Source organism: Pelodiscus sinensis, chromosome 2, assembly GCF_052426305.1.
Source record: "Pelodiscus sinensis isolate ZL-2025 chromosome 2, ASM5242630v1, whole genome shotgun sequence".
Taxonomy (NCBI): Eukaryota; Metazoa; Chordata; order Testudines; family Trionychidae; genus Pelodiscus; species Pelodiscus sinensis.
The window spans coordinates 131,676,771-131,702,184 of NC_143053.1; the positions used below are offsets into that span (position 1 = coordinate 131,676,771).

The 25,414-nt window shown below is 40.6% G+C and overlaps 1 protein-coding gene across 4 annotated transcripts in view; it reads left to right on the forward strand.

Moving 5' to 3' along the window:
* The window catches only part of CDH18 (cadherin 18), a 1,008,237-nt gene that overhangs the window by 725,843 nt on the left and 256,980 nt on the right, over positions 1-25,414 (forward strand). For all 4 annotated transcript variants that reach the window (XM_075921429.2, XM_089776420.1, XM_075921431.2 and 1 more), the window contains 2 exons: positions 12,374-12,668; positions 19,636-19,755. In XM_075921429.2, coding sequence (XP_075777544.1) covers positions 12,374-12,668; positions 19,636-19,755 — 415 coding nt within the window. The remainder of the gene's footprint in view (positions 1-12,373; positions 12,669-19,635; positions 19,756-25,414) is intronic.

A 25,414-nucleotide genomic window follows, 5' to 3' on the forward strand; every position in this document is an offset into this window, starting at 1 on the left:
TATTTCAAGACATGTGTCTACACAGCACTTATTTTGAAATAGCTATTTCGAATTTGGCGTTATTCTTCATGGAATGAGGTTTACCAAATTCAAAATAAGCACTGCGCTATTTCAAAATAATTTTGAAACAGCGGTTTGGCTGTGTGGACACTAGTAAAGTTATTTCTAAAAAATGGCTGTTATTTCGAAATAACTTTGCTGTGTAGACATACCCTGTGAGAAATTGAAATTATATCTACTATCATAGTGTCTTTCATAAATTTAGTTTTTTATATTCCTCAGGATATCAGAAAAACAAATAGGCAAATAGCTCTAATGAAAGAAAAACATTAGTTTTAACAAAACAGGAACACCTTGTTCCCTCTTCTGCTACATCAGTTATATGCTAGAGAAACAGACCAGTTAAAGATGGAAGAGCCATCATAAATCATCCTGAAGCCAAACTTATATTTAATATGTCAAAAATGAAGGCTACTGACTTGATAAAGATGACATTTCAGATTTACTCTTCAATGGCTATTTTCACTTTCTTGTTTTATGAGAAAAAAGTAAAAATATATAAAAAAATAAACACAGCAAAGGAGTGAAAGAAGAAAATTGAGCATACTGGAATACTTGTCTGGTGGCTTGAAGTGAACATCTGAATATTTATTGTATTTGTCCTGTTGAAGAATTTTAGCAAAAAAAAAAAAAAAAAAAAAAAAAAAAAAGGGGTAAAATCTTCAAAAGTGCTTAAGCAACTTAAAGCCTAAATTCCATTTTCAAAAGAGAGTTAGGCCTTGTCTACGCTGCACAGTTTTGTTGACAAAATGGTGGAGGTATACACACTGAAATACTTCTCCCACTGAGGTAACTTCTGTGCTTTACTAACATAATATAGGAGTCGAAGTCTCACTGCATACATTGTTAACAATGAATGGACACTTAATCACAGATATTTGTATATGACCTTTTACTACTTGCAATACTGTTGTGAAGGGCTTCAAACTGTGTACCTCCCTCCTCACTTTCTCACAGCAACCTGAGTGATGCTTGAGGACTGGCACCAGTGTTCATCCCTGCAGAAGCAAACTGTGTGCTAATCCATTTACATCCATAATGTAACGGAACTGGTCATGGAGTGGAGAGAGACAAGAGTTACACAGTTAGTATGGCACCGCCCCTTTCTGAATATGCTGGTTGTGATATGCAATGAGCCTTTCCAACCATGAGCAAATAGGAAGTCAACAAGGGTATCAGCAAATAGTGGCCAATTACTTCTGGGCTTGCACTTATGAATCTTTCCCAATTTCACCTAAGTAACCATGTCCAGTATCACTCTAATGGTAACAGAGATGTAAAGGAGGCAACTGCTGCGGGCATCTTGGCGCAGACGTTCTGCTGCTATGCTGTGTTCTGCAATGATACCAGAACTATTAATACTGGAGTGATGTGGGAAAGTGTCCTACTGCACTGGAAGGAATAAGGAAGCGAGAAGGGCATCTGACAAGGGCTGAGACACTCCAGGAGAACTTCCTAAAGTTAACCATGGAGGATTCAACATGGATTCACCAAGGGCAAGTCATGCCTGACCAATCTGATTAGCTTCTATGAAGACATAACTGGCTCTGGATATGGGAAAGTCAGTGGATGTGATATACCTGACTTTAGCAAAGCTTTTGATATGGTCTCCCACAATATTCCTGCCAGCAAGTTAAGGACGTATGGATTGGATAAATGGAGCGTATGATGGGTAGGAAGCTGTCTAGACTGTCGGGCCCAATGGGTTGTGATCAATGGCTTGATGTCAGGTTGGTGGTCAGTTTCTAGCAGAGTGCCCCAAAGATTGGTTCTAGGCCAGTTTTGTTCAACATCTTTATTAATGACCTCGATGAGGGGATGGATTGCACCCTCAGCAAGTTTGTGGATGACACTAAGCTAGGGGGAGAGGTAGATACTCTGGAGGGCAGGGATAGGGTCCAGAGTGACCTAGACAGATGAGAGGATTGGGCCAAAAGAAATCTGATGAGATTCAACAATGGCAAATGCAGGAGGAGCATTGCCATTCGATCTAGAGAAGTGATTATTCCTCTTTATTTGGCTCTGGTGAAGCCACATCTGGAGTATTGTGTCCAGTTCTGGCCCCCCCACTGTAGAAAGGATGTGGACGCATTGGAGAGGGACCAGCGGAGGGTGACCAAAATGATTAAGGAGCTGGAGCATGTGACCTATGAGGAGAGGCTGAGGGATTTGTGCTTACTTAGTCGGTAGAAGAGAAGAGTGAGGGAGGATTTGATAGTAGCCTTCAACTGCCTGAAGTAGAATTCCAAAGAGGATGGAGAAACGCTGTTTGCAGTGGTGACAGATGCCAGAAGGAGGACCAGTGGTTTCAAGTTCCAGTGGGGGAGGTCTAGGTTGGATTTTAGGAAAAACTATTTTCCTAGGAGTGTGGTGAAGCACTGGAATGGGTTACCTAGGGTGGTGGTAAAATCTCCATCACTAGAGGTTTTCAAGTCCCAGCGTGACACATTTTTTGCTGAGATGATTTAGTTGGGGTTGGTCCTGCTTTGGGCAGGGGGCTGGACTTGATGACCTCCTGAGGTCTCTTCCAGCCCTAGGATTCTATGATTAACAAATTGACCTAATGCAGCTTATTTTGACCTTATGCTATAGTGTAGACCCAGCCTCAAGTCAAACGGGCTTTGATTGCTAAGTGCCCAGGTCACTTTCAAAACTGAAGCCAAGGCTCGTCCTGCAGACACCACTGAAGATGTTATCATTCATTTTTGTATGATTCGTTTACAGAGAAAGTTAGCTATTGAAATACTAGCAAATATTTAAATATATAGCATGCTCTACCTACCTGTGGGAAGGCAAACTGGGATTTGGTCAATCTGCTAACCTCTTTCCATTCAAACCTTATTCTTTATACACAGTTTGGAGGTAAGTTACAGCCTACTTTTGGATTTCTTTTTTAAAATAGTGTTTCCTACATGCTCATCTCTATGGGGAAAGGATCATTTATTTTTGTGTTTATATTCAGCACAATGTAGCTGTCAGTGGCAAATAACAACCTCTTGGTTTCTGAGATACAGGGACATTTCGTGTCTGCCTTACATTTCGACAAGTGATTAATGATTTCAAATGTCTCAGTTTTGGAAAGTTAAGTAACCTCAGACCTTAAAAGCTCACTTCACCAAAAACATTACTTTCCAGATATTTATCTATAAAGAGTAACAAGGAAACTATCCCCAGAAACCTCGTAACTGTGATCATTAGAAGATGCATACATGGGTAATATTTAAGGATTAAATGTATTGATGCTGTAAGTATATTAGAGTACTTAGTCACTAAAAGTGACTCATGATGATGATTGGTGATGGTTCATTCAGTCAAAGGGTAGAGGTCCATGATGCAATACAAAGTTCAATTGTTTTATCTTGATGAATATTTAGATTTTGAATGGGAAATCGTCAGAGGCAACAACAAACAGTTTTTTTCCTTTAAGGGTTTCAATTAACAATAAAGCAGGGATTCTACTTATTTGTGAATAGAAACAGGCTGTTTTCAAGTATAAAACTAAGAGAAGCATACTTCATCCATTCACTGAGGAAACCCCATTGGAGAGGAGTGGGGGTCTGGGGGTCATGAATGTTTGGATACTGATTCCTATAAAGCAAACCAGCTCTTCAACAGACTGAATTTTAGAATGAGAGGACCCATTTTATTAGCTATGAAAGTAACTATTGATAAGTGAAAACAAGAAGTCTGGGGGCACCTTGAAGACGACAATTTTATTAGGACATAAGTTTTCGTGAGTAGCAACTCACTTTGTCAGATGCACGAAATGAAAGGGATGCATGTGATAGGGATTCAGAGATCAGAGTGTTATATCTGTGTTAATTTAATCAGGGTGGATGTGGCTCATTACCAACAGTGATAAGAAAGCAAGAATACCTAAAGGGGAAAATTTATAATGAGAGAACTAGTCCCTATTCAGACCCATTCTGACATTGTCAAATTTGAATATGAATTCCAGCTCAGCAGTTTCATGTTGCAGCCTGGTTTTGAAGGGTTTTTTTGTAGTGTAGAACCAGTTTGTATTTTATGATTTTGTATTGTAACCATTTGAATCTGTCACCTTCTCTCATTTCTAGTTAAATCTTTATTCTTTCTTAAAGACATCTACTTCTGTTTCCATACAAGTGTTCACAATTGGTGAGTGCTTTATAGTCACAGTGGTGTAAAGAGAAAGACCTAAATTGGAGTACACTACAACTCGATGGGCAGAGGATTTGGAATTTCTGTGAGTAGCCAGTATCAAGAGCTGGATATCACAGGGGAATGATTCCAAAGGACTCTGGGATTAGGGTGTCCCTATTGCTATCCTACAAACTACATTATGGCTGGCATCGCCAAGAGGAGAGCACGTAAGTGGCTATAAAGTGGGTGCTATCTTGACCTATAATCCAGCAACCACAAGAAAGATTCCATTTCACAAGAGGTAGGGTTGACAAGGTGAATCACAGTCCTGCATATCCCAAGAACTATAACATTCCTATTTTACAGATGGGCAAATGTGGCAAATAAGAGTGAGGGCTCATCCACAGCAGTGTTCCTTCTAAGCTGTGGGCATCACAGCTTCACAGGTGATTAATCAGCCCTGCCCAGTCAGCTCTGTGCCCTGAGCCTCTGACCAGGCAGGGATGATTAATCACCTGTAAAGCTCCATGAATGCCTTCTTGGCAAGAACTAAAAGTTAATGTGAATTTAGGTGCCTTTTAATTTGTGCCAGCAGGGTCTGTGTTGAGAAGTTAAAAAGCAGCACATTTTATTTATAAATCAATCCGCTCTAGTGTATTTTGCTGGGTCATGTAGAAAGATCCTAAGGCTATGTCTACACTGCAGGCTTCTTGCGCAAAAACTGTTTTGCAGAAGAGTTCTTGTGCAAAAGGTCTTCCACAAGAGCGGGTCCACACTGCCATGAGCTGTTGTGCAAGAGATGTGCTTTTGTGGGAGAGCTTCCATGGCAGTGTGGATGCTCTCTTGCACAAGAAAACTCTGATGGCCATTTTAGCCATAGGGGTTTCTTGCACAAGAAATTCATGTTGCCTGTCTACACTGCCTTCTTGTGGAAGAGCTATTGCGCAAGAGGGCTTATTCCTCGTGGGGAGAGGAATAACTTTTCCAGAAGAAGCCCTGTTTTCCGACGCTGTACTGTAAATTTACTTGTGCAAGAATGTGTGCAGTGTAGACGCTCTGCAAATTTTTGTGCAAGAACAGTTGTGCCTGCAGTGTAGATGTAGCCTTTGTGACTTGCCCTAGGGTACATCTACACCAGCCCCCTAGATTGATCCTAGGGAGGCTAGTGAGGGCAACCGAAATTGCAAATCGAACCCAGGATTTAAATATCCTGCGCTTGATTTGCATGTTCCTGGCCAGTTGCCATTTTAGAAATTGACTAAATTTTAGAAATTCTCCTTCTCATTGCAGGAGAAATACCAGCTAATTCAAGTTAGGGCTTTACATCGGAATCCCATTTCACTGCCGTGTATAGACACAGGCAGTTACTTCGGACTACTCAATTTCTAAAATGGTGGCCAGCCGGGAACATGGAAATCAAGCGCAGGATATTTAAATCCCGGGCTTGATTTGCAATTTTGGTCGCCCTCATTAGCCTCCCTAGATTGATCTAGGCGGCTAGTGTAGAAGTACCCCTAGTGGACAAAGGAATTCAGTGTCAGTATAGGCAATTAAATCCAGATTTCCAGAGCCTCTGCCTAGTGCCCTAACTATTGGACTATCTCCTAATGATTTTTTCTTTGAACCACAGGGATATATTTATTTCTATTGGGCAGTATGCAGGGAAGGGAAAGACACTCCATCATAAGAATCATATAATCATAGAACCATAGAGCTGGAAGAGACCTCAGAAGGTCATCAAGTCCAGCCCCCTGCTCTAGGCAGGACCAATCCCAACTAAATCAACCCGGCCAGGGCGTTGTCAAGCCAAGACTTAAACACCTCTAGGGATGGAGACTCTACTACTTCCCTAGGTAACCCATTCCAGTACTTCACTACCCTCCTAGGCTGTGTCTAGACTGGCAAGTTTTTCCGGAAAAATCAGCCACTTTTCTGGAAAAACTTGCCAGCTGTCTACACTGGCTGCTTGAATTTCCAGAAAAGCGCTGACGATCTCATGTAAGATCGTCATTGATTTTCTGGAAATACCATGCTGCTCCCATTCGGGCAAAAGTCTTTTTCTGAAAGACTTATGCGCAAGAGGGCCAGTGTAGACATCACAGTACTGTTTTCTGCAAAAAAGCCCCAATCGCGAAAATGGCGATTGGGGCTTTTTTGCAGAAAAGCGCATCTAGATTGGGGCTTTTTTGCAGAAAAGCGCATCTAGATTGGCTATGTGCTTTTCCGGAAAAGCATCCTGCCAATCTAGATGCGCTTTTCCAAAAATGCTTTTAACGGAAAACTTTTCCGTTAAAAGCATTTCCAGAAAATCATGCCAGTGTAGACGTAGCCCTAGTGAAATAGTTTTTCCTAATATCTAATAAGCAGTGAAATCACCCCATTCTACTACAAGGAAAAAGTCTTAACAAGGGATTCACCGGGAGATTACTTCAGCACTCCACATGTTGTAATGCAGCTGGGGAGAGAGGAGGAGATGTCTGGCTTTTACTGCCTATTGCCAGTTTAAAGCAGAGCTCTCATCTTCGTGCCATTGTCTTAGTTTAAACTTGAAAATCCTCTTCTCCCTTTACATTATTAAATAAACAGAAAATAAACAGAAAACCCACTGAAGAACAAGGGAAAAGCCCTTAGAATATTGCACAAGGGCCACCTTTTGAATTTGTTTCAGCACTTGAAATTCAAGAACAGAACAGATTGATGTGTGAATCTGTCAAAGTCTTATGTTGCAGGTACTATAGGAAACATCAAAAAGCAGGAAAAGAGGCACCAGAAATACTTTGCATGAGTTGCTTTACAATGTGTGAAAGACAGAATTGAAAATCTGAAGTTCTCAGGTTTTGTTAACATAACCCAACTCATTGTCTTCTTTCCTTAATGATCAGAACCCATATTTTCCTTTAACAGTTTGCAAGGTAGTTTTCACATAACGTTTAGCAGGTCAAGCATATAATTTATTGACACCTGTGAGCAGAAGAATATTTAATTGCAGGTATATGCTTCTTACCTCTCACAGGTAAACTGTGAGAGTCAAAGTTCTTCTGACTAAAAATATATCTGAAGTTTCATTCAGACAGGGCGTGCTAACCATCCTTCCTCTCTCTATCCTGCATTCCCACCCCTCCACACACGGTAAAAATCAATCCCATACTATTCAGTTCTATGAGCATGCTAATGTTTTTGGAAAGTTTTTATATCCCAAGATATTTCATTCTCAGAAACAACCCTATACTATTTCAATACAACATTCTCTCATTCCCACAATTTTTTTTAAATTTCAGACCCGAAACATTAGTTTAGAGTTATGAAATTTTATAACTTTTTAAAATCTTCATCATAAGCCAGGCTTAAATCAGTGTGTAAGTACAATGTCTATAATGGAGCTTTACAGATTTGTATCTGCTGAGAATCGGGCCTTTAAGTGTATTAGACTTTCCACAGCAAAGTAAATGCATACAGAATACAGTATAAATTATTCACAGCAGCAACCATGCACTGCTGCTAGAACCATGATAAAAAGCATTAAGTGATTACATATGTCTTTTATATTTATAAATCACAACCTCAAATTTCTTTCAAACGCTAAACAGGGTTTCCAGAGGAAGAAGGTAAATAAAGGGTGTGATAAGAACATGTCTGTGGGATCATCTAGACTACGCGGAACAGTCAAAAGAGGATATGCAAATTCTTCCAATCGTACTTTCGAAAGCAGAGTTTTCAAAAGTGAAAGTAGTTTAGACACGACTTTTTCTGCAACCCTGCCCTTTGTCGAAAAGCCGCAAAAACTTCCTGCAGAATTTGCATATCCCCTTTCGACTGTTCCTTATAGTCTACATGAGCCCACAGACATGTTCTTATTCCTGCATAATTTGCATATCCTCTTTCAACTGTTCCGCATAGTCTAGATGAGACCTGTATATCTGTAGTTTCTGGATTGACACATCATAAATGAGATCACAGTCTCCCTTAAATCTCATTTTACATTATACTCTGTCCTAAAATGTTTTCTAAAATGACATTTAAAGAAGACTGTATACAAAGGGAAAGGGACACCTTGTGATGCATTAATAACATGCATTGGTGTTCTCTACATTTTAATCAGATTTTGCAAGGGAAGTTGGTAATGCCAGATATTTAGTGAAACACCTATTAGAACAACACAGTTTGTTCTATTCAAGAAAATGCAGTGAGTATGAGAGAGCCTGTCCTCCAGTGTAAAGCCACTGATATGAGGATTGGGACAGATGTTGAGAGCTGTATTCTCACATTGGTCAGCATTTATGCTACAAAATTCACCCTCCTCTTATCAAAGTGATAAGAAAAACCTTTCAGTCCAGCAGATGATTTCCTTCTGCCAAAAAACACAGATTTGTGTTTAATCTAGAGAACCAATTCTACTTATAAGCAGGGATCGGGGTGGCAAGTATAAGTAGTATTGCCTTCCCAAACCACCAGCCTGGCCTTACACATACTCCTCCCCCAGAATGCCTACTGTGGGCACACTCAGAGCAGAGTGTTGCTGCCCCCGAGTGCCTGCCTGCCCTTGCTGTGCTCTGGGGCAGGGGAGGCTGGAGCCATGTGCTGCCCACCCTCCCCATGCTCTAGGGCCTGGGGAGGCTGGGACCACGTGCCGCCAGCCTTCCCCAATGGTATTCCAGGTGGTGGGGTGGGGGTGGCTTTGCTTTCTGTGTTATGCTTATAAGAAGCAAATGGGATCTTAATAAGGGGAAAAGGTAATACACTGGGGCTACGTCTACACTGGCCCCTCTTCCGGAAGGGGCATGTAAATTTCACTAGTCGTCGTAGGGAAATCCGCGGGGGATTTAAATAAAAATGTCCGCCGCTTTTTTCCAGCTTTTAAAAAAGCCGGAAAAGAGCGTCTAGATTGGCCCCGATCCTCCGGAAAAAGTGCCCTTTTCCGGAGGCTCTTATTCTTACTTTGAAGTAAGAATAAGAGCCTCCGGAAAAGGGCACTTTTTCCGGAGGATCGGGGCCAATCTAGACGCTCTTTTCCGGCTTTTTTAAAAGCTGGAAAAAAGCGGCGGACATTTTTATTTAAATCCCCCGCGGATTTCCCTACGACGACTAGTGAAATTTACATGCCCCTTCCGGAAGAGGGGCCAGTGTAGACGTAGCCTGGGTTTTTTGAGACTACAATGGCAAAGCAGTTGGCATATGATTACATAGACACACACGCACACACAGTCTCACCAATCAATGTTATATTCTCTAGTCCATGATCCATGGATTGATCATGGGCAGAGGAGTTGGGCTCTATCGGTCTGGGCCGATGCTCCAGTCATGGCAGGGCATCTCTGCTCTTAAAGCAAAACAGTTCTTCTTTTATAATAGTTCTTTCCCATCAGGATCAGTAAGTTCTGCATCATCATGCTGTTTTCCTGATGGATGTTTGCTAACTCTAGTTGTTTCTCTCAAAGGAATAGCGAGGGTGTTATGTACCCAGGGGCAAAGGAAAAATTTGTGCCCTCCCCCCCCCCCCCACTACTGCATGGCAGAGCCCTGAACCTGCTGCGTGGCTGAGCACAACCCTGAGAAGACGGGGGAGCTTGTACCAAGTCTTCCCCCACCCTCTCCAGTTTGGGGCCAGGTCTCCCCCCTCCCCCACTACACCACTGGTTTCTCTTGCTCCTTATCTTCTTCATTCTGCCATGATAAGCTGGTTTCAATCAAAAATATTTTGTCCCAACTGATAAATACTTGCCTTCTTTCAGAGCTGACAATTTGCCCACTGCTTACATTTTGCTAGGGATATACAGCAATCCTCAGCATCTTGTGTCTGTTCTCAGCTTCTTCCTAGAATATTTGGATCAGTGGCCTTCACACTTATCTCTCATACCTTCCTCCCTCTCACACATAACAAGGTTTATGTCTTTGTTATAGAGAAGCAGCCTTTATTGCAGAGAAGCAATGTGCACATTTGAACAATGACATCAAATTACAATTTAAAAAACCAGTCATCATACCCTTTTACTTATTTTACAGTACAAATTTAAAAACTTAAAACAAAATTATAAGACTATCCCTACCTTGGAATCAACATGAAACACAAAATTCTGGCTGGTGCACCTTTACCAGTGCTAAGGTAAAGGTCCTTTCTGCTTTCAGAAAGGGTGGCTGGCAAAGTTCATTAAGACACATTTCTTTGCATACAGCTACGTTTTAACTACATGTCTACACCTGTGGGGAGTGGGGCTGGGCAGAAGGGGCAAAGCTGGGAGCAGGGCTGGGCAGCTTTTCTCCCCCAGTCCTACCCATCACCCCTGGCAGGGATCCTAATTTTCCATTATTTAAAATCCCCAATATTCTCTGATTTAAAAAGACACAAAAATTTATATTGTTCTGTGAATAAAATGAAATTAACTTTAGTTTCTCTAGCCACAACATGTATAGGTATTGGTTGTGCACAATGTTTGTTATAAAATTGTTTTATTGTTATAGAATTCCATTACCTGAGCCTCCATTATCAAATTCTCCATATTAACCGAGTCAGCTTGGAGCTCTCTGGCTGAGCTTCACTGTTGTAGGAGCCTAATAATTAGTGCACTATCAAATTCAGGACCATGAAAAATGTGTTATAGACTCTGAAATCTGGGCTTGACTCCCAGGTAGCAGCTGCCACTCTCCAGCTGCCCAGCTCTGAAGGCAGCACTGATGCCAATAGCAGTGAAAAAGTAAGGAGAACAGTGTACTGCAAGCATGCCTGCAGTAACCTTGCATACCGCCCCCTCCCCCCCGAAAAAAACCCTCTTTTTTTATAAGGACCCCTTCCATTACAACACCAGGAAATTTCAGATTTAAAGAGCTGAAATCACAACTCACACTTCAAAAAAAATCTTATGACCATGAAATTGGCCAAAATGGACTGAAAGTTTGGTAGAGCCCATCTGAAAATGGAGGCTCAGATAAATGGAGCTGTTTTGTTTTCATTTTTACACAAAATGTAAAAACTAAAGATTTTCCATTAACTCAAATTCTGCATTTTTCCCAATGCTTTTCTGTGGCAAACAGATTTCTAGACTTCATTTTTATTAATTTATTAGCAGCAACCCTGTATAAATTATGTATTTCAAATAGATATGCTAGCACTAGTGAAGATACTAGACCATTCAAACTCCATTACTTTATAATGGATTGTGAGGGGGTCACTCACCACCGTAGCAGGGGTCCGTCATCTGTCCCCTGGAATCAGTCCATTCCGCCTGCACAGGCCTCCGCTCACGTGGCATTTCCCCTCCAGAACCTTCCGGTCACATTGCTCTCTTCGCCACACTGCCCTCCGGCAGTGCCCAAGTCACTCGCTCTGAGCCCCCCTTCCGGGGGTTTGGTGTCTCTCCGGCAGGCCTTGCCGTAGGCCTAGCAGGCTGGCCGTCCAAGCACCCTGGCCCAGCCTGACTCTCTAGCCCTGCCCTAACTCCAGAGAGCATCCTGCTCCCTCGGCAGCCAGGCTCACACTGCCTTTGCTGAAGCAGCCCTTCCCTTTTATAGCTCCCAGCTGGGCCTTAATGGGCCAACGCCGCCCAGCTGGGCTGAACTCCCCGGGCCTACTCCAGGCTGGGGTTTGGCTCTTAAAGGGCCAGTACAGGGCAGCTGCCCTGCTACATGGATAAAATGCAGAGGTCAGAAGAAGAGTGACTTTCTAGTACAAGACAGTGAAAAAGTAGCATGTTTTAGGCAGAGGTAAATAAGGTGCGGGAGGCATCTGTCACTAAAATGCTATTCTCAGGTTCTAATTACTAAAAATGGTATTGTGCGTGGGGATATACAGGATGAATTATGGATGTGGGATCTGAACTATGATCAGTGAAGTAAAACAGAATCATGGAACCTTAGTTCATTAGTATAGATGTTTCAGACAGTGCTTGAGACCTTGCTCCCAACAATGATAACTCAGCTTGATTGCAACTTTTAAAAAATGCTAGAAATATTGTTTTAAAATAGTTGTTGATACCATGACAGAGTTGAAGAAGCTCACTAACTGGAGGAGGGTCTGCAGATCAGGTATACCAAGGTAATCCACAACCAAATGAGTTGGCTAAACTTGTGTGCAGACCATTACAGCAGCCAGTATCTTTTTAGACCAGTACCAACAGGATACAGATGTCATATAATGTGTAATACATGTTATTCAAAATGTTATTTTACATGATATTGTATGTTTGTGTATATTTTTCAGTTACACTCTAATTCTGATAAAGGTGATGGATCAGTCAAGTACATCCTTACTGGTGAAGGGGCTGGAACTATATTTATTATTGATGACACTACAGGAGACATCCATTCAACTAAAAGCCTAGATCGAGAACAGAAGACACATTATGTGCTGCATGCTCAGGCTATTGACAGACGGACGAATAAGCCTCTTGAGCCTGAATCTGAGTTCATTATCAAAGTACAGGACATCAATGACAATGCACCAAAATTTAGAGATGGACCTTACATTGTTACTGTGCCAGAGATGTCTGAAATGGGTAAGGGAAATTTGTTATTCCTGTACTTTTAATGAATGAATCAACTAGTTCCTGTTTCACAGAGTTGACAAAGTATTTTCTTTATCATTAGTTATACACAAAAGTCAACAAAAGCTTGAAGGTTGTAGTAACAATAAGGCAACAAGATTTCAAATTAACATATGTTAGCTTTCCTTCTATATCTGTCCATGGTAAACATATACAATATGTTATACATGCAAACAGAAGAATGCTGTTCTCAAATGCTTGAATAATTTCACTCTCCTGGGTAACGAGTAATCGGAACTCTGGGAAAAAAACTGCATTTTTATATTCCCGTATCACTACAGTGTTTACTTAATTTTCAGAGGCATTTGTCTGTATAAATTAACTATGCAATTCATGGAGAGAATAAAACAAATACAATTAAAAGTAAATCTCCAGTTTATTTTAGACCCCTGACTTATAGGTTCATCTTTAGTTCTTTTTTATAAGATAAAGTGCAGCTCAGCTCTATTTTTTGCCCAATGATAGTTTTATGTTAGTTATTAATTTATATGTTCATGCATTTTGCTGCATCTTAATCAGTGCTATATTTAAAATAGCAGCAACATGCTAACAGTTCCCATTGCTTGTGGCTTTCCAAATAATAGCATCGATTTAGAACTTCGCTTTTTGTTGTTGTTATTGCACAGTGCCAGATATATTTCTTTTTTGCATGCAGGATGCATGGATCCAAAAAAAAATTCTTTTTTAGAAAACTCAGCTTTTGCAAGCAGTTTTTCCCTCCGAAACCTGTGGCCATGCACCAAGAGGTGATTGGAGATCATTATCCACCATAGTTCTAGAAGAGAATGGCTGGAAGTCCAAGACAAAAATAATCTTCCAAGTCCATTTACATAAAACATCATGGCTATGTCTACACTGGCATGATTTTCCGGAAATGCTTTTAACGGAAAAGGTTTTCCGTTAAAAGTATTTCCGGAAAAGCGCATCTAGATTGGCAGGACGCTTTTCCGGAAAAGCACTTTTTCCGGAAAAGCGTCTGTGGCCAATCTAGACGCGCTTTTCCGCAAAAAAGCCCCGATCGTCATTTTTGCGATCAGGGCTTTTTTTCAGAAAACACTACTGTGCTGTCTACACTGGCCCTTTTCCGGAACAGTTTTCCGGAAAAAGACTTTTGCCCGAACGGGAGCAGCATAGTTTTTCCGGAAAAGCACTGATGATTTTACATTAGAACGTCAGTGCTTTTCCGGAAATTCAAGCGGCCAGTGTAGACAGCTGGCAAGTTTTTCCGGAAAAGCTGCTGATTTTCCGGAATAACTTGCCAGTGTAGACACAGCCCATATGTTCATGTGTACTTTCCTCAAGTCAGCTAGTGTCTGACTAAACTTTCACAGAATGGAATTTATAAATATTAACTGGAAAAAAATTAAAGTGAACTGAATTGTTGGTATCTCATAAAAAGTGATTATTTTGATTATATGTTTAGGAGAGAAAATGTGATATAATTGAATCATGTTGCACTGAATTATGATGATGCACTGAATTATGATGATGGTTCATCATAATGGGCCAGATGCAGCCCCAAAAAATCAGGGGTGCTTTCTACAAAGCAGAAAAGCAGAGAGAAGGTTTTTAATGAGATGGTAATTTGTGAACATTTAAAAGCTTATGGGGGAAACATCTTTGGTGGAAATGAGTCAGTTTAAACATAGGTCTCTAGGGTTCCTTAAGTTTTTTACTCTAATCTTGCTATGTGAGTGGTCCAGGCAAACAGATGCATGTAGTAAAACAAAATATATAACATATTAGCATGAGGGCTGATCAAACAATTGTAGGTGGGACAAAACTGTGCTAAATAGTGATCTTGAAATATTCAGCGGCCATAGCTAGGATTGTAGTACAGTAAAACTCCAATAGTCTGGCATCCAATTGTATGGTGCTCCCGATAGTCCGGCATCAAAATGGCAGGAGCCTAGTGAGTGAGCTTCGGCAAAAAACGAGTCACAAGGCAGCAGCGGCAGCAGCTGAACCAAGCAAAACCAAATGGGACCAAGTCAGTCTGCCACTGGCATTGTGTGATGCTGGACAATGCTTGTGCTACAATAAAAAGGGTTAAAACACTTTATATAATCAATCTTATCTATCTATCTATCTATCTATCTATCTAGCTATCTATCTATCACCATTTTATAGTACCTCCTGATAGTCTGGCATATCCGATAATCTGGCACCACCTAGGTCCCAAAGGATCCAGATTATCGGAAGTCTACAGTAGTTTGAAAACATGAGACTGATTCTCCTCTTATTTTACTTTTTATAAAACAGCCATTCCACTGATGGAAATGGACTTATGCTGATACAAATTAGCCCCATTGGTTAAATACAATTCTTTCCCATCTATGCAGATTACTTTAACTATCTAACCCAGCAGAGTCAATATCATAATTTAGACAGGATCTAAATCAGGACCATGACTTTATAACAGGGATCAAGGAAGTAGTAGATAAATTCATGGAGGTTAGGTCCGTCAATGGCTATTAGCCAGAATGGCTAAGAATGGTGTCTCTAGCCTCTGTTTGTCAGAGGCTGGAAATGGATGACAAGAGAGGGACCAGTTGATGATTACCTGTTCTGTTCACTCCCTCTGGGGCATCTGGCATTGTCAGAAGACCGGATACTAGGCTAGATGGACCTTTGGTCTGACACAGTATGGCCATTCTTAAGTTCTCTATTTGCTTCTCTCCTCAATTCTTTCCCCTTTCTAAACATCTCCCCCCTAACATCCACCACGACCCAGAGAAGTTTTTCCCACATACTTGGAATCCCTTCCTCTGCCCCTTTTCCTTACACTACCCTACTTTCAGCTTAAAACACTCTATCTACCTATTCTCCCAGCATCACATATCACCATGAATCCTCTCTACCTGCTCTGCACTTTTTATCAGACATTATAACTGGTCAGTGTTAGAGCTAAGATAGCTCTTCAGGTGACTGGTAAACTGCTTTCCTGCTGGCTTGATATCATTTCAAACAAAAGTTGCAACAGTGCTTATAGTTGTTTGTTCCTGTCTGAATCCATGACTCTTTCATGGATACTGGCTACATAATTGATTTATTGTCTTCTCTCTTGGAGCTGGTATATTTTTTTCTTCACAGAGGGATGTTTTGGAGTTAATCTTTATTTTTTTGTTTTACAGTTGCTAGTTTATATTCTATTCCTTGCAATATCTTCCAGTAATTTCTCATCGGCAGGGGCGGATATAGGGCAGGGCGAACGGGGCGACCGCCCCGGACCCCGCGCTTCAGAAAGCCCCACGCATGCACCGTGGCGCCACTGCGCATGCGCATGGTGTCACTGCACATGCGCTGTGGCAAAGGGGGGGCCCCATGGAATTATGCTGCCCGGGGCCCCGCAAAACGGTCATCTGCCCCTGCTCATCGGACTGCACACTAGATACTTCAGACAGTTCTGTCTCCAATAAGACAACTTTCCATGAAGAACATTCACCTGTTTTACTTTTCCCTTTCTTCAAATTCTATATTTTAAAGCTGGTCATTACCTTAAGCTCATAATTCTCTGTCTCTTCAGCAGTCACTTTTTATCTATATAGTGAAAAAGTGAGTAAAGAGCAGATCACTGATGCACTCAAAGGCAAGAGCACATGAAGTATTGTTTTTTTCTTGTTCTTATCCGTAGTAACAAAAGACAGGACTATGAAGCACTTTAAAGACTAACAAGACGGTTTATTAGGTGATGAGCTTTCGTGGGCCAGACCCACTTCCTCAGATCAAATTGTGGAAGAAAATTGGCATGACCATATATACCAAAGGGAAGCTCATCACCTAATAAACCATCTTGTTAGTCTTTAAAGTGCTGCATAGTCCTGTCTTTTGTTTCAGCAAGACCAGACTAACAGGCTATGTCTACACTGGCCCCTTTTCCGGAAGGGGCATGTAAATTTCACCAGTCGTCGTAGGGAAATCCGCGGGGGATTTAAATATCCCCCGCGGCATTTAAATAAAAATGTCCGCCGCTTTTTTCCGGCTTTTAAAAAAGCCGGAAAAGAGCATCTAGACTGGCCCCGATCCTCCGGAAAAAGTGCCCTTTTCCGGAGGGTCTTATTCCTACTTTGAAGTAGGAATAAGACCCTCCGGAAAAGGGCACTTTTTCCGGAGGATCGGGGCCAGTGTAGACGCTCTTTTCCGGCTTTTTTAAAAGCCGGAAAAAAGCGGCGGACATTTTTATTTAAATGCCGTGGGGGATATTTAAATCCCCCGCAGATTTCCCTACTACGATAGCTGAAATTAACATGCCCCTTCCGGAAAAGGGGCCAGTGTAGACGTAGCCACACAGACTTATCTCTATTATTATCCATAGTAGTTCACTTCCACTCAGTAGCTAGAATAGAGCTTGTTTGATTCTTCTATAGATAATAAACCATTTCATATCATTCCTGGCTTTACTTAATTCACAGCCACATTTAAATATCATGTCTCCTGATCATCAGCTTTTAGGGATTACTCAGACTCACTTTGGCTATTTTAGGACAACATTTTGGGTAATAAATCATTTTGTTTTAACTGAGAACACTGCTAATGCTAAGATGAAGCATCAGCAGCTACCGTGTGTGAAGAAAAACATTTTCTTTTTATGTTGAAAAGGTAGTTTGAAATTATTGTTAAAGAATATATTCTAAGAAAAGTCCCTGTGATTCAAAGAAAATGTTACATGTCATTGTTTACTGTAATCCGTCACGATTATTTCATTGCATGTTTTTGATCATTCTTTCTTTAACATATATTGATTCCCCTTCCCCCCTTTACACTTTCTGGTAATCTGGAAAGTCATTTCATATTGTACACTCTTTGTTTTCTTGTCAGTCTTTCCAATGATAGCTGACCACCTGTCTGTTATTGCTTTTTTGTAGTGTTTTTTTGGGAGGGTCTCTATCTCCCCACCTCCATCTTCATTTGGTGGATAGATTCAGCCCTTGTGTACTGGATCCACTTTCATAACATTTGACTTTCAGCTGGAAAACTATAAACAGCTAAATTTCTTGCCTTTTATTTCAGTATTTGTTAAAGAAGATTTTTTCCCCATTCAATGTAATTTCCTTGATTCTTGAATTACACATTACAATAGATCTGGTTGTAATGGTTTATGACTCCCTAACTCTCCTTCCCATGCACCTTTTTCTTTGTAAAGTCACTAGGGAGTGATGCCTGCTGCTTGCTACGCTTGCCAACCCCCCTCTCACTGGCCTCTTGAACGGCCAGAGAGCCTGTTAATCTTGCACTGAGCCTGCTGCGCTCTCCATGGCCCTAAGTCACTTGCACACTTCTCCACTCCCGCCCCATCGCACCCTTGGACAGGCTCCTCTTTCCAAACCCTGTCGGCCCATCCCACCTGCTTACACCCTTCAATCAACAGCCAGTCCTCCTCCCCCACACCGTTCTGGCTCCTACCCCCCTTGCCAATAAAATAGTTTGATTACATGCACACTTCAGAGCCTCCCTTGGCAGCCAGCATGGGGCTATGGAAAAGTAACCTGCCAGGAAAGGCTATGCTCAGTGGGCTTGTGGGCCTCACATGTAATGAAAACCAAACACAATCAGTAAAACGGGGCCCAATTTATTAAAAAGTAAATGTCTGCTGAGAATGCAAATTTGTGTGCATGAGTTGCTACAGTTTGCTGCGTTGTCAAAATCTCAGGTGGCTCAATGTTGAATGAAAATTTTAAGAAGTGAAAATAAGGTGAAGATTTCTGAAGGCTGGAGGTGTCTGCATCAACTGCATTGGGCTGAATTCTCAAAGGAATTGTCAAGGATTGTGAAATAGCAACATCCATAAAGATCACAACTTGAATTTCCGTCTGCAAAAGAAAACAGTAATTTCTCTAGCAAAGCCATAACACTTGAATTCCAACTATGTAATTTGATAAAAGTTCCTGAGTATGCATTCTAGAAAGTCTTAATTATTTCTTGTCCCTTTCTAATAGCAAATAAAAATGAAACTATAAATAAATAATTAAGCACCAATGCATATTTATTGATCTCGATAGAAAAAAATAAAAATGAGCAGATTATGTTAAACCGTGATGGTGTAGAATCATGATAGTGCCTCAGTCTACTAATCTTTTATCAGTGTATTAATTTCCAAAACAAGGACTTTTGGGGGCTGACATGTCTTTTGCGTGGTCTCAGTCCTGGAATGCTTAATACGTTCTTTCCTGGATAATGTTAACATTCATGAAACATGACCTTTCTTTTATTTTTCCTGTTTTTTGTTTCTCACATAAGTAAGAAAAGGCTTTTTGTAACACAAAGAATAGTAGGTATGGAGGACTGGGATGGATCTTGAGAAGTCATTGAGTTTTCCTTCAGCACTGACAGAGGGCCAAGTTCACTTATCCCATATTTGACAGTTGTTTATCTAAGCTACTTTTCTTTGTGTATTCCGTAGCCTTGGAAGTTCTACTGTCCCTATTCTAGTCCTTAATTTAGTCTTTTTTTCCCTAACATGCAATGATGTCTCCCTTGTTTGCAGATTAAGCCCATTGCTACTTATCCAGTCTTCAGAATGCATGGAGAACAACTGATCACAGCCTTCTTTATATTAACCCTTAAAATATTTTAAAACAGTTATCAGGTATTTCCTCAGCAATGTCTTTTCTTAAGACTAAACATATCCAGTTTTTTAACCTCCTATGTCTTACATGTGACACTACTGTTTAAACACCCTAGATTCATATAGGCCTTTTTTCAAAACTACACATTGTTGACTCATAATACATTTCTGATCCACTTGAACTTCCAGATATTTTTCACCAGTGATCTCTTTTCTTGCTAGAAAGAAGGGATTCCTGGGGGGACGGATGACCCTGAGTAAATTTTGGAAGAGCATGTAAAAGTAATTATATATGCACGTTTGAAGAGAGATTTGGAACTTTTATCAACTAAACCTTGTTTTCTTGATGTACAGGAACCTCAGTTCTACAAGTAACAGCTACAGATGCAGATGACCCTACCTATGGAAACAGTGCCCGGGTGGTATACAGTATCCTTCAGGGACAGCCATACTTTTCTGTTGACCCTAAAACAGGTGGGCATTTTATATTTTTTATAGTTTCATGCATCTGATAGATTTAAAGCTGATAATGTAGTAGATTGTAACCCAACATATGAATTTTTTCTCCTATTAAATTCTGTCATTGACTTGAACACTCTTTAAGATATGAAAATTGCAGTTTTGTTCTATATCTACAAATAAAATGTTTATGCATGGAATTAATTCTTCCAGGAGTTATGATACAAGTCATTCAATCAAAGTGGAGTATTTCTTTTTTGTTCTTATAAGTTTAGGCCCAGCAAACAACTACACTCTACGGGTATGTCTACACTAGCCCCCTAGTTTGAATTAGGGAGGCTAATGTAGGCATTTGAAGTTGCAAATGAAGCCCGGGATTTAAATATCCCGGGCTTCATTTGCATCTTCCTGGACGCCGCCATTTTTAAAAGTCCCTTAGTCCGAACTCCGTGCCCGCGGCTACACGCGGCACGGAGTAGGTAGTTCGAATTAGGATCTTTAATTCGAACTACCGGTACACCTCGTTCCATGAGGAGTAACGGTAGTTCGAATTAGAGATCCTAATTCGAACTACCTAATCCGTGCCGCATGTAGCCGCGGCATGGAGTTCGGACTAAGGGACTTTTAAAAATGGTGGCGCCCAGGAAGATGCAAATGAAGCCCGGGATATTTAAATCCCGGGCTTCATTTGCAACTTCTAATGCCTACATTAGCATCCCTAGTTCGAACTAGGGGGCTAGTGTAGACATACCCTACCTAGGATAATACACATACTATAAGAAGCAAATCTTGTTTGTTTTCTATAGTTGCAATATTGTCATTATACTGAAAATATGTTCTGTAAGACTTGAGTAGAATACGCTGAATTTATTAAACTTAAACTCTGTCCAGACCTTTTTCTTGGGCCTTGTGATCAAGTCCTCCCTGTCCAGGGTTCTGCAAGGGTTGCTGTTGGCTTACCAACTAATCTTCAGCCATGGGACTTGGTTCTGACCAGGGCTGAAGTCCAGCTCCCACTCAGAGCTGTCCAGAGTGCTGTTGTACTCCCAGTCAGCCCTTTGGTCTGACTAGGTCAAGCTCCAGGAAGAAACTGCCAAGCCCTGACCCAGCAGCTTCTTTTATATAGGCCTGCTGCACCCTGATTGGCTGCTGCAGAGGCTGCCACTCTGTTCTGCTTGGAAGACCTCTCTTCGGCTCCTTTGCTGGGCAGGGTGCAGAAAGGTCTCCAGCAAAGATATCGAGGCCTAGTCCACCCCATCACAATGGTATTACATGTAGATGCTCAACACAAACGCATTTTACTGCCACAAGTTTAGAAACTTGACTTCCACAATAACTAGAAAATGTTGAAAAATAATGCTGCATGGTTATTGGAATTTTTACAATTAACTGAAGGAGGAATTGTATTGTCATTTATGACAGATGCTAATTAATTCAGTTTTCCAGATATTAAAGGGGCAGATAACACAGCTTGTACTGTATGTGCTTTTGTGTGTGTTGAGCTCCATATGTGCAACTGTTAGAGGAATACATTTACTAGGTGGTCTGAGATAAGAGTATCCGAACCTGATCCTTGGTAATTTTTAAAAAAAAAAAATTTTTCAAGAACAATGAGTTCTAATTCTGTCAAGAAAAAAAAAAGCCTGTAGATTAAGATTGAAACATGAGATTTTGTTCTATGTCTTTAAGAGGTGTAGCATAAACTTCCCAGCCAAGGGAAGAGGATAAAAGTGGCATTATATATCATCTTTTCATGCCCTGAGATTTCAGACAACTACAGGGGCTGAAACAGCCCATGGAGTACTTTAAGCAGCCTTATGCTTGAAGAAGCTAAACCATGTTGCCTATAAATCCACTGTCGTGGTGTCCTGAACAGCTTCTCTTGTCTGAGATTTGCAGAGGTGACCTTCATTTCTTCCCTATAGTGGCTGGCAATGGGAACTTCACATCCCATTTTGCTGTCACAGTATAAAATATAAAACAGCATAAAGATGCCAGAACGGGAGGGATAATTCCCTCCCTACATCATTTAATGATGAGCTTATTAAAACAATAGCATAGTTGGCTAATTTTTATACAGAAAAACTGGATACCAAGCAATATATTAATGATGCTTTAAATATTTTCCACTTCAAGTTGCTCATGCAGCTACCAATGGGGAAGATTCATCTGATTTAGAGTGTTCAGAACAAAAACTTTCCAGGATATCTATCTATCTATCTATCTATCTATCTATCTATCTATATATATATATATATATATATATATATGCGTGCGTGTGTGTGTGTGTGTGTGTGTGTGTGTTTACGTAGATATATCAGATCCTTTACGAAGAAAATTGAATGCAGTGTGTTTTAGAGGTGATAGCATACTTGTATTTGATGGGTCAAGCCTTATGATGTGTTTGATAGTTGATTTTTAATAGTATTAATGTAGTCCTTATTATGATTACTTATAGTTAAATAGATTGCATTTTAAAATGATAAAAAATTAAAAATGGAAATTGAGAGTTAAGATTAGCCAGTTTTTCTCATCCTTGTACCTCGCCACACTATACACCATCCACATAATATCAGATCACAACTCTCTTGGCTGGGAAGTTTCCAGATAGATGGCAAAAATAGAATTCCAGCTCCTTTATTGTTATTCTAAGGCAACATTCAATCTAATTCATGTTGGAGAATGGCAAACTGGAGCCAGTATATAGCCAATGGCTCATAGTGGAGATTTAGTTGTATATGGATGTTTGAATATCAAGACCTCATCAGGGAAGATAATAAGACAGACAGATATCTCTGTACTCAGAAACTGAATGGGAATAATTTGACATTGTTAAATTTCTGAAACCCTGATGAGGATAGGCCATGTCAACCTTAAATAGTTTTGAACTTTATGTAGGTGGTAAGATGTGAAAATACTATGACTTCTTCATTATTTTGGAAATATGGGATAGAAGAAGGATAGGTTTTATTCTTAATATGGAAGGTAAAAAGTGACACATTGATAGAGATTGATGATGAGGATAGACAATATTGGAGAAAGGTATTTGGCTTGGTAGGTAGTTCCTATCATATTAGTATGCTGAGTTTGGTATGGTTGAATGGGGAAATTAAGATACTGATACAGTGTAGTGAGTAACATTCAAGTGTTTGTAATCTAGATGTAGGATAATCAGCAATATAGCTGGAGAATATGAACAGTCTGTGTGAAATCTGAATTCTGAATTTTCAGATTCAGTCATTTGTATTCTTTACAAATACAACAGGTTATTTTCCTGGAATTTTTATTCTTTGTACTCTAATGAAGATTTTTATTTGGACATTCTCTTAGTATATATCTTGATATATAAAATAATGATGTACAAAAACCAAATATATATGGATTTGATTAAAATATAGAAGAGAGATGACAGAGAAAGTCTTATAAACTCCCCAGGAGTCTACGCAACAATCCATAGGGTCCTGGTCGCAATTCTTAAAGCTTCTTTGAATATTTGGCTATAGACATTCTAAATCTTTTTTAGCTGTCTGTTGTAAATACTGATTTTGAGAAGTTCACTCCTTGTAACTACAGTACTACATGATTTAGAATTCAAAGACTCCAATTCTGGACTTCAAAATAACCCCCAAAAGATCATCACGTTTGCAAAGCTGTCAAAGTCTAAGAGAATAAAACACATTTGAAATATTTTGATCAATAGTAATATTTTAAAACAATAAACCAGGGGTGGCCAACCTGTTAGAGTTAAAGAGCCAAAATAGCAGTTGACAGAGTGCAAAGAGCCATGTACCAGTGTGGAAAGTTGTTGAGCAAAAAAAAAACAAAAAACCCCCAGAGGAAAATAGGGTCTGGTACGCCGTCCCAGGGAGGGGGCTCCAGGCTGGACAGTGTTGAGGTCAGGTGGAGGGATGGGGTGCTGAGCAAGCTGCAGGCTTGTGGCTGTGAGGGTGCAAGAGTTTGGGCTGGGGTGCATGAGGGACTCAGGGCAGTCTGGGAGTATGATGGGCTCAGGACACAGATTTGCCGTGTGTGGATGGAGTAGGAGTGTTGTGGTAGAAGACTGGGGATGAGGGGTTGCAGGAGTTTGGGGATGTGAGAGGCTCAGGACAGGGGGTTCCAGTGTATAATAGACTCAGGTTTGAGGTCTGGGGGAGTGCAGGAGTGTTATGATGCTGCGGCCAGATGGGGGCTTGAACCCAATTGGGGGCTTGCTGGCCACGTATTCTCAACTTCTTCCAGATGTCTGTTATCAGGACCTACGTCACCTATGGTGGCTGTCATCTAAGCATAATTTTTCAGACAATTTTGAAGAAGGGTGTATGACCATTTCAGGGCCTTCTTTTGTAAGTGGAGGAAAGATGGAGTCCCAAACCAAGGACCGATCACCAGCCATTAATTTCAAGAAAAAAATCAGAGCACGGATTGTGAATAAAGAAGGGGGATAAAGTGTTACAAAAGAAGACCCTGAAATGGTCATACACCCTTCTTCAAAACTGTCTGAAAAATTATGCTTAGATGACAGCCACCATAGGTGACATAGGTCCTGATAACAGACATCTGGAAGAAGTTGAGAATACATGAGAGAAGAATGCTAGTGGTAGCACAGTCTAGCATGCTTCAGATCTTGATTGGCGCAGGCACGAATCCCTGACAGGACATAGGATGACAGTCATCACATCCTAAGAGGCTGTAGTGCTTTTACCCAAAACACAGCTAGTATGTTTATTCCAGAAAACAGCTAAGAGCATCAGTGCAAAGGATAGCAGGCTACCTAGTAGTCGAAGCTCGTTGCCCCTTTCCTGTGAAAATGAAGCTGGACATTGGAGCTTGGATTTACTTATGCTTTTTGCTTGCTGGGCAAATGGTCTGGGTGATTTGTGCAGTGCAGAATTCTATTATCCTTATCAACCTACTGACAAGATGTCTGCCTACCTGCTAATTGTCAACTGGCACAGTTTACAGTGCTGTTTTCTCCAGGTTTATGGACCTGCCATCTAGAGATGCTAACATCCTGACACTGTAAATGGAACCACTATCCTAAAATGGCATTGTCCGAGTCACATATCCCTTTACCTGTGAATCATAAATATGTTAATATACCCATATACTTTTGACATAGTGCCTGGGACAGCTTTGCCCTATGTATGTGTTGTACAGTAGATTTCCAATAATCCAGAACCTATGGGATTTAGGTGGTGCCGGATTATCAGTTATGCCGGACTATCAGAAGGTAGTATAAGCAGGTTATATATATACTGTATACATTATATACTGTATATAAAGTGTTCTTAACCCTTTTTATTGTACATACTGTATACAGTATACTGTAATGTTTTAGTTTTTTTAAGCCTTTTTTACCCTTTTTGCTCAGTTCAGCTGCTGCCACTGTTACCTTGTGACTCTTTTTTTGCCGAAGCTCACTCACTAGGCTCTTGCCATTTTGATGCCGGACTATTGGATGACGTACTATTGGAGTTTTACTGTACCTGGGTCTAAAATAAAGGGTGGGGTGAAGCATGTATTGTAGCACAGGTTCTAGTCCCCTGTATGTGATTGCTTGTCTTAAGTATATATTGCACTGTGACCAGCATTTTTGGAGGTTTGGGCTCTATCTCCTACATGCTAGGAGAGCATAATGGTACTCTAGCTTTTGTATTTATTATGCATGCTTTCT